The following is a 13,663-nucleotide window of genomic DNA, read 5'->3' on the forward strand; positions in this document are numbered from 1 at the left end:
CGCACGGCTGCATGCGGATGCCGTGCGGCCCCAGCGTCAGCTTCATCTTGGTGCCCCCGCCCGGCCCGCAGCGAGCCCAGATCTTGCCCACGGCGTCGTCGGTGCAGCCGTCGCCCTTGGCGTGCAGGGTGACGGCGTTGCCCAGGTACCACACGGTGTAGGTCGGGTCCTCCTTGTTGAGCTCCACTTTCTGGCGCCGGCTGCGGAACACGCGGCCCAGGCGCTCCAGCGGCCAGTCGGGCAGCAGGTCCGGGCAGGAGCGCAGGAAGCTGGAGAGCAGCGACGTGTAGGTGAGCCCCGGACTCAGGCTCTTCGCCTTGCACTTGGCCTCGTCCTCCACCAGCACGAATTTGTTACGTCTCCAGGGCAGCATCGCGGCGGCGGCCAGAAGGGCTGGGGGCGCGGGGAGCTCACCGGCGTCCTGTCAGGAGGCCGGGGGAGGGAAGGCGCGCAGAAGTCCACAGCCCTGGAGTCGCGAGAAGCCGGGCAGCGCCGGAGACAGTCGGTGCCCGGAGATGCCCAGTGCCAGGCAGGGCAAGCTTCGCAGATGCCCGGTGCCCAGCCGGGCCGGCAGCCGAGGTGCCGGACGGCGGCCGAGTGGCTGGGAACAGCTTTTCCCGGGAGTGGCTCCAGCCGTCTGGGAAGCGAGGAGGGGCCGGGGCTGGGGGTGGGCTGGGCTGGACGCCCCCCAAGCCCAAACAGTGGGATTTCCGCCGTCCCTGCCGCCGCAGTTTGGGTCGCCCGAGCCTCTGGCGGCTGCTCGGTGGGGCAGACCGAGAGCGCGGCTGCGGTGGGGACTCCTTCAGGCGTCGCGGCTCCACCTCCCCCGGCTGCCTACATCACCGGGCGGGACCGCTAGCTCTCTTGTCCCCTCCCCTTGCCCTCTTCTCCCCTCCCCCGCGCAGGCTCGCGTTGCCCGGGACCCTGCACAGGCGCGGTGGAACGGGTTTAATCATTATTAGTGGAGGGGTGGGGGTAGAGAGGGCTGTTAAGTACTGGGAATCCCCTGAAATATACATGAGGGCTTTGTCCATGCTAATTTATTTGGCCTCGCTACTGGCCTCCAAGCTCCCCTTGGCGCATTCGGGAACCCCCGCACCCCAAGATTCCTGCTGTCCCTCACGCACAGCGTGTCATTACCCCCATCCCTGGGAGTGGGAGTTAGGGTGAGTTCCTGAAGGGGCCGGCCTGGCGCACTTTGCCTGGTCTGCACAGCACAAAGCCAGCCGAGGTGGCCGAGCAGTGCAGTGGAAAAGTACTGTCGCTTGGTGAAGCTTTCTCCCAGGTTCCTCCAAGGTCGTGGGCTAGACCGCTGGGCCTGAGCTGAGAGACCTGGCCACTGCTCCAGTGGCTGGCAGTGCCCCTCGCCTGGCCTGAAGCAGGGAGGGTACTCTTTGAAGGTGGGGGAAACTTTCAGAACAGGGTCTGTGGTAATTGCAGTTGAAAAGCTCCTTCTGGCTAAAGGGCAGCCCCTGGGCTCTGCGAAGATGAAATCAGCTCCTGTTTGTGAACTCCTGTGAGTTCCCAGGGGTTCAGCAATCATTATCTCATTTAATTCTTGGAACAAGGCCAGGCTCAGTTAAATGACTGGCCCAAGGTCTTCAGGCTGGTAGGAGGTAAAACTAGGGCTTCACTCAGGCCTGGGTGACCCAGGGGCTGCCCCTAAGCATCCATCCTCCCCCGGGACCTCCTAATGAGAAGTGATGAGCACCTACTAGGGAGGAAGTTCTGGTATTCTGAGAGACAGTTGTTCATGGGTGTGGGGACATAACTCCCTCTTTCAAGATTGGTTAAGCCACAAGCTCGCTAGAACTCCGGGACTGCGCTCATGTGGGCCCAGGAGTCTTGTTGGCTTGGGCTCTCACAGAGCCAACACTCAAGCTCTTTCCTTGGCTTCTGAACAGGTCATCTGGGGTGGTGTCCAGGTCAGGAGTGAACCCAGGTCTGGGCTGGAGCTGAATTGAGAGCTTGGGCTGGGCCAAGCCAAACCACATGACCTCCAAGAGTGGGAGCAGTGGGAAGATTTGGGAAGATGGTGTGCGCTATCTCGGCTAGCAACATCATGCCAGTAGGTAGGAGTGGTGAGTGGCTGGGGTCAGAATCCCCGGGGGAATATAAGTAAAATAACAAATCATGACAAGAAAATAATATGCAAATAAAGAATAGGAAATTACTCCGAATTGCAGTATCTTTGGAGGGTGTCTCCCAGATGATCTGGTCGACTGTAGCCTCTTCGTTTTTCATATGGAAATATCTTTATCACCTTTTGCTGATTGTAAAAGGAATATGTGCATGTGGTAAAAATTCACAGAAGGACATGAAAGTAAGTCTCCTACTATTCCCCACCCCGCTGATGTGGCCTCATTTTCCAGGGGGAGAGAACAGGTTCTGAGAAGCCAGTGATCATTGCAGTGCTTTTCATGGCGCCACATTTATCTCCTGGGCCAATGGAGACATTAACTCAACCAAATTCCTTTATAGGAAGGAATTCATGTGGTTTTGACCTGAAAGTCAGTTCACTATAAAATTCTGCCATGTCCTGCCTTGGGTCTCCTAGAGCCGTTCTCTGGACCTTGTCACTGGGGGTTCCCTCTCCCCACTGGCAGTGGGCTGGTGGGAGTGCTTCGGGGTAGTCTCAGCTTGCAAACCTGAGAAAACTGCAAGCTTTTTTTTTTTTTTTTTTTTTTTTTTTTTTTTTTTTTTTTTGAGACAGGGTCTTACTCTCTCCCAGGCTAGAGTGCAGAGATCACTGCTCACTGTAGCTCGACCTCCCCGGCCCGAGCTATCTGCCCATGTCAGCCTCTTGAGTAGCTGGGACCACAGGCATGCACCACCATGGCTGGCTAGTTCTTAAAATTTTTCTATAGAGGCCAGGCATGATGGTTTACGCCTTTAATCCCAGCACTCTGGGAGGCCAAGGCGGACGGATCACCGGAGGTCAGGAGTTCGAGACCAGACTGATCAACATGGAGAAACCCCATCTCTACTAAAAATACAAAATTAGCCAGGCATGGCAGCGCATGTCTGTAATCCCAGCTACTCGGGAGGCTGAGGCAGGACAATCTCTTGAACCCGGGAGGCGGAGGTTGCGGTGAGCTGAGATTGTGGCATTGCACTCCAGCCTGGACAGCAAGAGCGAAACAATGTCTCAAAAAAAAAAAAAAAAATTCTGTAGAAACAGGTTCTATGTTGCCCAGGCTGATCTCAAACTCCTGGACTCAAGCGAACCTCCCGCCTCAGCCTTTTGTATGGCTAGGATTATAGGTATGGCTACCAGGCCTGGCTGAACTCCAGCTGTTGATGAAAGGAAGGTGTAACCAGCCCCTTAGGCTTGCTGGAATTAACATACAAAGACACAGGAAATGTAATTAACAGGAAATGTAATTAAATGTGTTTCAGAGACAACAATTTTTTTTTTTTGAGACAGCGTCTCACTTTGTCACCCAGGCTGGACTGCAGTGGTGCTATCTCGGCTCACTGCAACCTCTGTTTCCCATTCTCAAGCCATTCTCATGCTTCAGCCACCGAAGTAGCTTGGATTATAGGCATGCGCCACCACACCTAGCTAACTTTTGTATTTTTAGTAGAGACGGGGTTTCACCATGTTGGCCAGGCTGGTCTTGAACTCCTGGCCTCAAGTGATCCACCTGTCTCAGCCTCCCAAAGTGCTGGGATTACAGGTGTGGGCCACCACACCTGGCCAAAAACAGCACTGTAAAGTCTAAGTATGTCCAAGTATTGCATGTATCTGGCAACCCTAAGCCTCCTGCCTACCAGCGGGCGAGAGATCAAGTGGCCACAGGTACATGTGTGCTGCACGCTGAGGGTCTCTACTCGCTCCTGAGCCTGCCCCACTTTCCTTAATTCTGGTGGTGTGACTTCTATTCCCATTGTTCCTTGGAAAAATTCTCAGGGAATGGGGAGGGTGTCACCTGGGACTGTGAGACCACAGGAAACCCAGTAGTCTGTTTTTATGTTACAATCCCTTTACCTCAAAGCAAGCTTGGTCTTGGGCATTCTGTTCTTCCTCTAACCTTTTTCCTGTAAGAACAGCGGTCCCCAGCATTTTTGGTACCAGGGACCAGTTTCATGCAAGACAATTTTTCCATGGAGGGGAGGGGGATGGTTTCAGGATGAAACTATTCTACCTCAGATCATCAGGCATTAGTTCAATCCTTTTTTCTTTTGTTTATTTTTGAGATGGAGTCTTGCTCTGTCACCCAGACTGGAGTGCAGTGGCACAATCTTGGCTCACTGCAAACTCTGCCTCCTGGGTTCAAGTGATTCTCGTATGTCAGCCTTCCGAGTAGCTGGGATTACAGGCACAAATCACCACACCCGGCTAATTTTGTATTTTTAGTAGAAACAGGGTTTCACCATGTTAGCCAGGCTGGTCTCAAACTCCTGACCTCAGGTAATCCACCTGCCTCGGCCTCCCAAAGTGCCGGGATTACAGGCGTGAGCCACCACACTCGATCATCAGGCATTAGATTCTCATAAGGAACATGCAACCTAGGTCTCTTGCATGTGCAATTCACAGTAGGGTTCACGCTCCTATGAGAATCTGATGCTGCTGCTGATCTGACTGGAGGTGGCGCTCAGGCAGTAATATTCATTTGCCTGTCACTCACCTCCTGCTGTGCATCCCAGTTCCTAACTGGTTACGAACTGGTACCAGTCGGCAGCCCAGGGGTGGGAGACCCCTGGTATAGAGGGCTCAGCTGCCCTCTGGGCTTCCACCATCCTTTCTATTTAGATGTCACAAAAAGCTGGCCTGGTCCCAGGCGTGGAGGCCAAACTCATCATGAATGGGACCAGGACTGCCTTCTCTGTTAAGCTTTCTCTTCACTCCTTTCCTTGGTAAGAGCGCCCAGCCTGGCACCAGGTTGTCACTACTTCATAGACTGGCATGCAGTTGGATCTTTTCTCTTTTTTCAAACATCGATACCATATTTATGCTAATATTAATTTAAAAAGCCAAATACCTGGCTTATAGTAGGCTTATAATTTAAAACAAATCAATCCCTTACCCCATTCTTTTTTAGTCCCAATTTCAACTTCCAAAGACAACCACTCTTCTATACATTTTATTTTTTTTTATTTTTATTTTTTTTGAGATGGAGTCTGGCTCTGTCACCCAGGCTGAAGTGCAGTGGTGTGATCTCAGCTCACTGCAACCTCTGCCTCCTGGGTTCAAGCAATTCTCCTGCCTCAGCCTCCCAGGTAGCTGGGACTACAGGCGCTTGCCACCACGCCCAGCTAATTTTTGTATTTTTAGTAGAAACGGGGTTTCACTATGTTGGCTAGGCTGGTCTCAAACTCCTGACCTCAAGTGATCCGCCCGCCTCGGCCTCCCAAACTGCTGGGATTACAGGCGTGAGCCACTGCACCCGGCTTTTCTATACATTTTAGATGGCATTTCTGTCATATGCCTCCATCTCTCTGACCCTTCTAATTTAGACATTTCGGTTTTTAAATTCTTATATATTGTCTCCCTGTTACAGAAGATGAGGAATATTGTCCTTTTATCCACCCCCATCACACATAGTTTTCCTCCTCCCTCCCTCCCAGTTGAGTTAGAACATTTTGTTGTTTCTCTTGCACCAGTATTCAGGGTTTAATTGTTATAACTATGTAAATATTGTTCAGAGCTGAGCCTTAAAGTGTGCCATGATTCCACTTACTTCCCTTGTTGGACAACTTTTTTGTTTTTTTCAGAAGTTAGGACTTGCCTCATTTTTTAAGAAAAAATCTTTCTTGCTGGGCACGGTGACTCGTGCCTGTAATCTCAGCACTCTGAGAGGCTGAGGCGGGTGGATCACGAGGTCAGGAGATCAAGACCATCCTGGCTAACATGGTGAAACCCCATCTCTACTAAAAATACAAGAAAAAATTAGCCGGGCATGGTGGCAGGCACCTGTAGTCACAGCTACTCTGGAGGCTGAGGCAGGAGAATGGCGTGAACCCGGGAGGTGCAGCTTGCAGTGAGCCGAGATTGCGCCACTGCACTCCAGCCTGGGTGACAGAGTGAGACTCCGTCTCAAAAACAAAAGACAAAAGACAAAAAACAAACAAAAAAAAACTTCCTCGTATACCTATCACTAATTTATCCTCTACGTCTCCAATGGAACAGTAAAACTCCTCTTGACCTGGTTGAACATACCAGGTGATTTTTCCAGTTCTTTGTGCTTCTTAGGGACATCCCTCTTAGAGGAATCCTCTTTGGGCTTGAAACTAATAGGCCTCACAAAACCTAAAAAGTTAGCACCAGGTGGCCCTAGATAGGGTCCCACCCTGCCTAGATAGGGTCCCACCCTGCCTCGATAGTGTTCCACCCTGATAGGGTCCCACCCCTGCCAATTCCGGGAAACAACCTCATGAGGTCCCACCCTGCCAATTCCAGGGGTCTCACCCTGCCTCAAAGTTCCCGGAATTATCAACTCCAGGAAAGAACCTCATAAGGTCCAGCTCTAACCAATTAAACCAAGACCCCTTGCTCAGGCTATAGCTAGACCCAATCATTTTACGCCTTAAGCTTTGTTTGAATTTCGCGCCATAAGCTGTGTTTGAACTTGTGTTAGCATATATAAACAGCCTGTAACAAGCAGTCGGGGTCCCAGCACCAAATTAGAGCTTGGGACCCTAGCGCGCTAGTAATAAATAACTCTCTGCTGTGAACCTCGTGTCGGTGATCCTTCGCGACGACCCCTGCCCAGGAGGGAATCGAGAGTTCGGTTCCAACAGGCTCCCACCTGGAATGCAGAGACCTGTGGAGCTACTGTCCCGGGACCTTACACTACTATTATCCTGGGAGTTTGCTTTGCTTCTTTCCTATGTTGGATCCTGCTTTCTGGATCCCTTGGTTTTTGTTGTTATTTTCTTGTTTTGACAGAGCATATATTCTGCTAACTTTGATTGATAGTGTGCCTTGGTGTCTGTGTTAGTTCATTCTCTCATTGCTATTAAAAAATACCGGAGACTGGGTAACTTATAAAAGGTTTAATTGACTTGGTTCTGCAGGCTATACAGGATGCACAGTGGCCTCTACTTCTGGGGAGGCCTCAGGAAACTTACAATCATGGCAGAAGGCGAAGGGAGAACCGGGTGTCACATGGAGCAGGAGGAAGAGAGAGGGACGGGAGGTGCTATACACTTTTAAACAATCAGATCTCACAAGAATTCACTATCGTAACACAGTACTAAAGGGAAAGCGGCCCCCATGATCCAATCACCTCCCACCAGGCCCCACCTCCAACACTAGGGATTAAAGTTCTACATGAGATTCGGGCAGGGACATAGATCCAAACCATATCAGTGTCGAATTCTACAGTAGAGATACATTTCCCTGAGAATTTTGAAGACATGATCCATGGTTGCTGTTGAAAAGTCAAATGACAATCTGATACCCTATCCTGTGCGTGTGGCTTGATTTTTCCCTCTGGAAGTTTTCAGGATCTTCCAGAGGTCTAAAGTTTCACAATGATGTGCGTTTTCTGTGGGCACTTGGTGAGCCTTTTATTCTGGAAATCAATCTCTTTTAATTTGGCAATCAATTCTGGGGAAATTTCTGTGGGTGCTAGTTTCCTCTTTCCATTTTCTCTTTTTTGTTTTTTGTTTTCTTTCCAGATCTATTTTAGTTCAATCTCTAATTTTCCAAAGTGTTCTTTGCAATTTTCCATTTTAAAAAATGTTTTTTTCGGCCGGGCGCGGTGGCTCAAGCCTGTAATCCCAGCACTTTGGGAGGCCGAGACGGGCGGATCACGAGGTCAGGAGATCGAGACCATCCTGGCTAACACGGTGAAACCCCGTCTCTACTAAAAATACAAAAAACTAGCCGGGCGAGGTGGCAGGCGCCTGTAGTCCCAGCTACTCGGGAGGCTGAGGCAGGAGAATGGCATAAACCCGGGAGGCGGAGCTTGCAGTGAGCTGAGATCCGGCCACTGCACTCCAGCCCCGGCAACAGAGCGAGACTCCGTCTCAAAAAAAAAAAAAAAAAAAAAAAAAAAATGTTTTTTTCTATTTCCTAGGACATTACTTCAACTTTATCATCCAACTTTTCTATCAGATTTTTAAAAATCCTTCTCACAAATCTTCACTTCTAAGAGCAATTTCTTTTTTTTTTTTTTTCTATAGCATCTTATTCTCGTTTCATGGACATCATATTCTCTCTTGTGTCTCTAAGAATGTTGATTGTGGTTGCTTTTTGAAATTTTTTATCTTTCAATTGTGGTAACATACACATAACATGAAACTGACCATCTTAACCATTTTTAAGTGCACAGTACAGTATTGTTAAGCCTGTTTGTATTATTGTACAACCAACCTCTAAAACTTTTTCATTTTGCAAAACTGAAACTTCATACCCATTGAACAACAACTGCTCATTTCCAGCTCTCTGTAGCCCCTGGCAACCACCATTCTACTTTACATTTCTATGAATTTGGCTACTCTAGATACCTCATGTAAAGGGATCATGGAGTTTTGATCTTTTTGTGACTGGCTTATTTCACTTAGCATGTCTTCATATGTATCAGAATTTCCTTTCTTTTTGTGGCAGAATAATATTACATTGTCTGTGTACATCACATTTTGTATATCCATTTATCTGTTGATGGACACTTGAGTTGCTTCAATCTTTTGGCTATTGTGAATAATGCTGCTATGAACACGTGTGTGTAAATATCTTTTTGAGTGCGGGTGCAATGGCCCACGCCTGTAATCCCAGCACTTTGGGAGGCTGAGGCAGATCACCTGAGGTCTGGAGTTCGAGACCAGCCTGGCCAACATGGGGAAACCCCGTCTCTACTAAACATACAAAAAATTAGCTGGGCGTGGTGGCGAATGCCTGTAATCTCAGCTACTCCGGAAGCTAAGGCAGGAGAATCGCTTGAACCTGGTGGGGCGGAGGTTTCAGTGAGCTGAGATTGTGCCATTGCACTCTAGCGTGGGCAACAAGAGCAAAACTCTGTCTCAAAAAAAATAAAAAATAAAAAAATCTTTTTGAGACCCTGCTTTCAATTGTTTTGGATATCTATCCAGAAGTAGAACTGCCAGATCGTATAATTCTATTTTTACTTTTTTGAGGAACCACTACTGTTTTCCACAGCAGGTACACCATTTTACATTTCCAGCAACAGTGTATAAGGGATCAGATTTCTTCATATCTCTATACGCTTTAAGAAGTTGTCTGATGGGTGTGAGGGGACATCTCATTGTGGTTTTTGATTTTTGTACTTCCCTAATGATTAGTGATGTTGAGCATCTTTCACATGCTTGTTAGCTATTGTATATCTGTCTTATTTGGAGAAATGTCTATTCAAGTCATTTGCCCATTTTGAAATTGGGTTGTTCGTGTTGAGTTCTTTATATATTCTGGATATTAATCCCTTATGAGAGGTATGATGTGTACATATTTTCCTTTTTTTCTTTTTGAGATGGGGTTTTGCTCTATTACCCAGGCTGGAGTGCAGTGGTGTGATCTTGGCTCACTGTAATCTCCGCCTCCCAGGTTCAAGCGATTCTTCTGCCTCAGCCTCCTGAGTAGCTGTGATTACAGCTGCCTGCCACCTGCCTGGCTAATTTTGTCTTCTTAGTAGAGATGAGGTTTTGCCATGTTGGCCAGGCTGGTCTTGAACTCCTGACCTCAGGTGATCTGCCTGCCTTGGCCTCCCAAAGTGCTGGGATTACAGGTATGAGCCACCATGCCCAGCCTCTTTCAGCAATGTTTTGTTTTCCGGTGTACAAGTCTTTCACCTCATTGGTGAAATTTACTCCTAAGTATTTTATTCCTTTTGATGTTATTGTAAATGGAATTGTTTTCTTAATTTCCTTTTCAGATTGTTCATTGTTAGTGCATGGAAGTCCAACTGATGCTGGATGCTGAATTAATGTATTAGTACTGCAAGTCTTTTTGGTGGAATATTTAGGGTTTTCTAGGGACAGTTGTTTTGGTTTTTGACACAGGGTCTCGCTTTGGTGCTTAGGCTGGAGTGCAGTTGCAGGATCATAGCTCATTGCAGCCTTGATCTCTCAGGTTCAAGTGATCCTCCTGTCTCAGCCTCCTGGGTAGCTGGGACTATAGGTGCCTGCCATCTGCCCAGCAAATTTTGTTGAATTTTTGGGAGAGATGAGCTCTCAAGCTCTTGCTGTGCTGCCCTCCCACTCCTAAGCTCAAGTGATCCTCCTGTCTTGGCCTCCCAAAGTGCTGGAATTACAGGCATGAGCCACTACACCCAGGCTATAGTTGTTTTTAAAAGTCTTCTTCAGTTTCCTGCATTCATCTGCTACCTGAGTTCCTTTCTCCTGTTTAAAAAGTAGTTAGTTAGGCCAGGTGTGGTGGCTCACGCCCTGTAATCCCAGCATTTTGGGGGGCCAAGGCGAGTGCATCACCTGGGTCAGGAATTTGAGACCAGCCAGGCCAACGTGGCAAAACCCCCGTCTCTACTAAAAAATACAAAAATTAGCCTGGCATGGTGGCATGTGCCTATAATCCCAGTTACTTGGGAGGCTGAGGCAGGAGAATCACTTGAACCTGGGAGGTGGAGGTTGCAGTGAGCCGATATTGTACCACTGCACTCCTGCCTGGGCGATACAGTGAAACTGTCTCAAAAAAAAAAAAAAAATATTAGTTTAAAAATGTAAATGTCTGAATCTTATGTTTGCAGCTTTCCTCTAATGTTTGGTATTAGTGTTATCCAGTCCTAAGCTGAGAGGCACAAAAGCTGATTGGAAACTCCTTATGTGTGAGGGCCAGGGAGCGGAGGGAAGGACAGGGTTTACCATACGTGAGTGTCATTTTCTGTTGACAACTGAGCCATTTGTAAGGAAACCGAGAGTTGCGATCACTGTTCCCAGAGAACACTCCTCGAGTCTCCTGCCCTCATGGAGTGGGTGTGTCAGTCTGGCTGTCCCCATACTGGGAGTGCACTGAAGATGGGCCCAGGGGGTCTCATTGATCAGTCAATACTGTGTTCAGGATCACGGCTCCCTCAACCTTGGCTGTGCCTGGGGGCTTCAGTCTAGCACTCATTGATTCAGTCCCTCAGAGGGTAAAGCTCTGGTGCAGCTTCTGATATGGAGGGCAAAGTGGCCATCTCCATGCTGCTCCGGATCCTGGAGGGTAGCTGGGGCTCTCACTGCGGACTTTCAACGGGTCCTCCCTTCTCACCACCCGCGCCCTCATCACCAGAAATGTCTGCTGCTTGGAATTCCTGGGTGTACAGGCTCCTCCGCACGATGCGGCTGGGCTGGTTCTCGTTGGGTTGCAGTCTTCTCCCCTCTGCTGAGCTTTTGCCCCTTGTCTTTCATCCTCCAAAGTGTCGCCGCCACCTCTCAGCTGCTGCCACCTCTCATTTGTTTCTTGTCACTTAGGTCACTGTCGTTCCTTCCTGTTTTAGTGAGGCTTGGGGAAGAGATGGGGAATTCATCTCAATTTTCCACGTCTAACGAGAAGGTTCTCCTTGGTAGTTTTCTGGTGGTTCATATTGTGCTCAGGATTCATGTATCCTACTTGTAAATACTTGATTGCATTATCACTTGCTTCTGGAAACGTAAAAGTACCTCCATGTTGTAGTGTTAGGATAGATGCAGGTTTTCCCTCAGGTCCTCATGGTTCCTGGCTCATGATGCTATAACCCTTGTTACAGTCTTTTGTCATAATGTTGGGTGCTTTAGGCCTCAGGGGCAGGGCTCAGGAAACAGAACCTCAAAGACCTTCTTCCACCCTCCTTTCACCTGCTCCAAGGCAGGACTCTGCTTTCCCCACCCACTTTTCTAAAGACTCTCATTCCAGAGAGGGTCCCACCCCATACCCTGGAGGCCAATCACATTTTGACAACGTTGTCATAAAAACCCAAGAGGCAGACCACTTGAGTCAGGAGTTCAAGACCAGCCTGGCCAACATGGTAAAACTCCGTCTCTACTAAAAATACAAAAATTAGCCAGGCATGGTGGCGGGCTCCTGTAACCTGGGAGGTTGAAGAAGGAGAATCGCTTGAACCCAGGAGTCAGAGGTTGCAGCGAGCTGACTAGCCCCTCTCTTTAAAGGACAAGGGCTTGGCTGGGCGTGGTGGCTCGTGCCTGTAATCCCAGCACTTTGGGAGGCTGAACCTCCCGCTTGAGGTTGGAAATTTGAGACTAGTCTGACCAACATGGTAAAACCCTGTCTCTACTGAAAATACAAAAATTAGCTGGGCATGGTGGCGCACGCCTGTAGTTCCAGCTAGTTGGGAGGCTGAGGCAGGAGAATTGCTTGAACCCAGGAGGCAGAGGTTGCAGTGAGCTGAGATCGCACCACTGCACTTCAGCCTGGGTGACAGAGAAAGTCTCTATCTCAAAAAACAACAAAAATAAAAAAACCCAAGAGGACCAGGTTCAGGAGCTTCCGGATAGCTGAACACATGGAGGTTCCTGGAGGGCGGTGCGTCCAGGAGAGGCATGGAAGCTTCGTGTCCCTTCCCTATGCGTCCATGCTCCTCACCCTAAGCATCTCTTCATCTGTCTCCTTTGTAACATCCTTTATAGTAAGTCAGTACATGGTAAGTGCTTCCCTGAATTCTGTGAGCTGTGCCAGCAAATCAATTGAACCCAAAGTGGGGGTTGTGGGAATCCTGGTCAGAAGTTCTAGAGACCCAGAATTGCAGCTGGGATCTGCAGTGGGGAGGAGGAGGCCTGTCTTGGGGACTGAGCCCTCAACCTGTGGGATCTGATTCTATCTACTTGTGGAATCCGGTAGTGTCAGAATTTAATTGAACACTCAGTTTGTGTCCGCTGCTTGGTGTATGGTGGAAAACCTGCCCACGTTTGGTCAGAGAAGTCTTCTGTGTTGATGATTGCTGTTGTAGTGGTGCGAGAGCAGAGGAAAAACACGCAAACACGCTTTGTGTTCTTCCCAAACAATGCCCAATACAATTTGTTCATATTTGTGTATTCACTCAGTTTTTTTTCTAACAAATGAAAGGGGAAATTGAACTAATTTCCATAGTCCCTTGTGGTTTGTAAATTCGACCTACCATCTTAAGAATCTTTTTCTTTTTTTTTTTTTTTGGAAACAGGGTCTCACTCTGTCATCCAGGCTGGAGTGCAGTGGCTCGATCATGGCTCACCTCAGCCTTGAGGTCCCTGGGCTCAGGATTTCCTTCCACCTCAGTCTCCTGAGTTCCTGGGATTATAGGTGTATACCATCACGCCTGGCTAATTTTTTGTGTGTATTTTTTGGAGACAGGGTCTTGCCATGTTGTCCAGGCTGGTCTCAAACTCCTGGGCTCAAGCAGTCCTCCCACCTCAGCCTCCCAAAGTGCTGGGATTACAGGCATGAGCCACCAAACTTGACCAGGAATCATTTTAAGTGGGTGCTGAGTTCAACACTAGACACTGGGGTGGGGGGCACATAAGAGATATGGAAGACATTGCTGTTGTCGCCAGACTAGAAGATGGCGCCCAGTGATCCTCACTTCCTGGTGTTCGTGCCTCTGTGTATTCTCCTCCCCCAATGAATGGGGCTAAGTAATGCATAAGACATTGTGGAAGTGTCACTGTGTGATTTCTTTTTTTTTTTTGAGACGGAGTCTTGCTCTGTCGCCCGGGCTGGAGTGCAGTGGCTGGATCTCAGCTCACTGCAAGCTCCGCCTCCTGGGTTTACGCCATTCTCCTGCCTCAGCCTCCC

General features: G+C 48.8%; 1 protein-coding gene across 1 annotated transcript in view; it reads right to left on the reverse strand.

Moving 5' to 3' along the window:
• Nucleotides 1-902, reverse strand: part of FAM43B (family with sequence similarity 43, member B) — a 2,344-nt gene extending 1,442 nt beyond the window's left edge. Inside the window, exon 1 of the mRNA XM_011934069.1 lies at nt 6-902. Coding sequence (XP_011789459.1) covers nt 6-373 — 368 coding nt within the window. The 5' untranslated portion in view covers nt 374-902. The remainder of the gene's footprint in view (nt 1-5) is intronic.
• Between the last annotated feature and the right edge of the window lie 12,761 nt (nt 903-13,663).

Source organism: Colobus angolensis, unplaced genomic scaffold (assembly GCF_000951035.1).
Source record: "Colobus angolensis palliatus isolate OR3802 unplaced genomic scaffold, Cang.pa_1.0 Scaffold130, whole genome shotgun sequence".
In the NCBI taxonomy this organism is placed as follows: Eukaryota; Metazoa; Chordata; class Mammalia; order Primates; family Cercopithecidae; genus Colobus; species Colobus angolensis.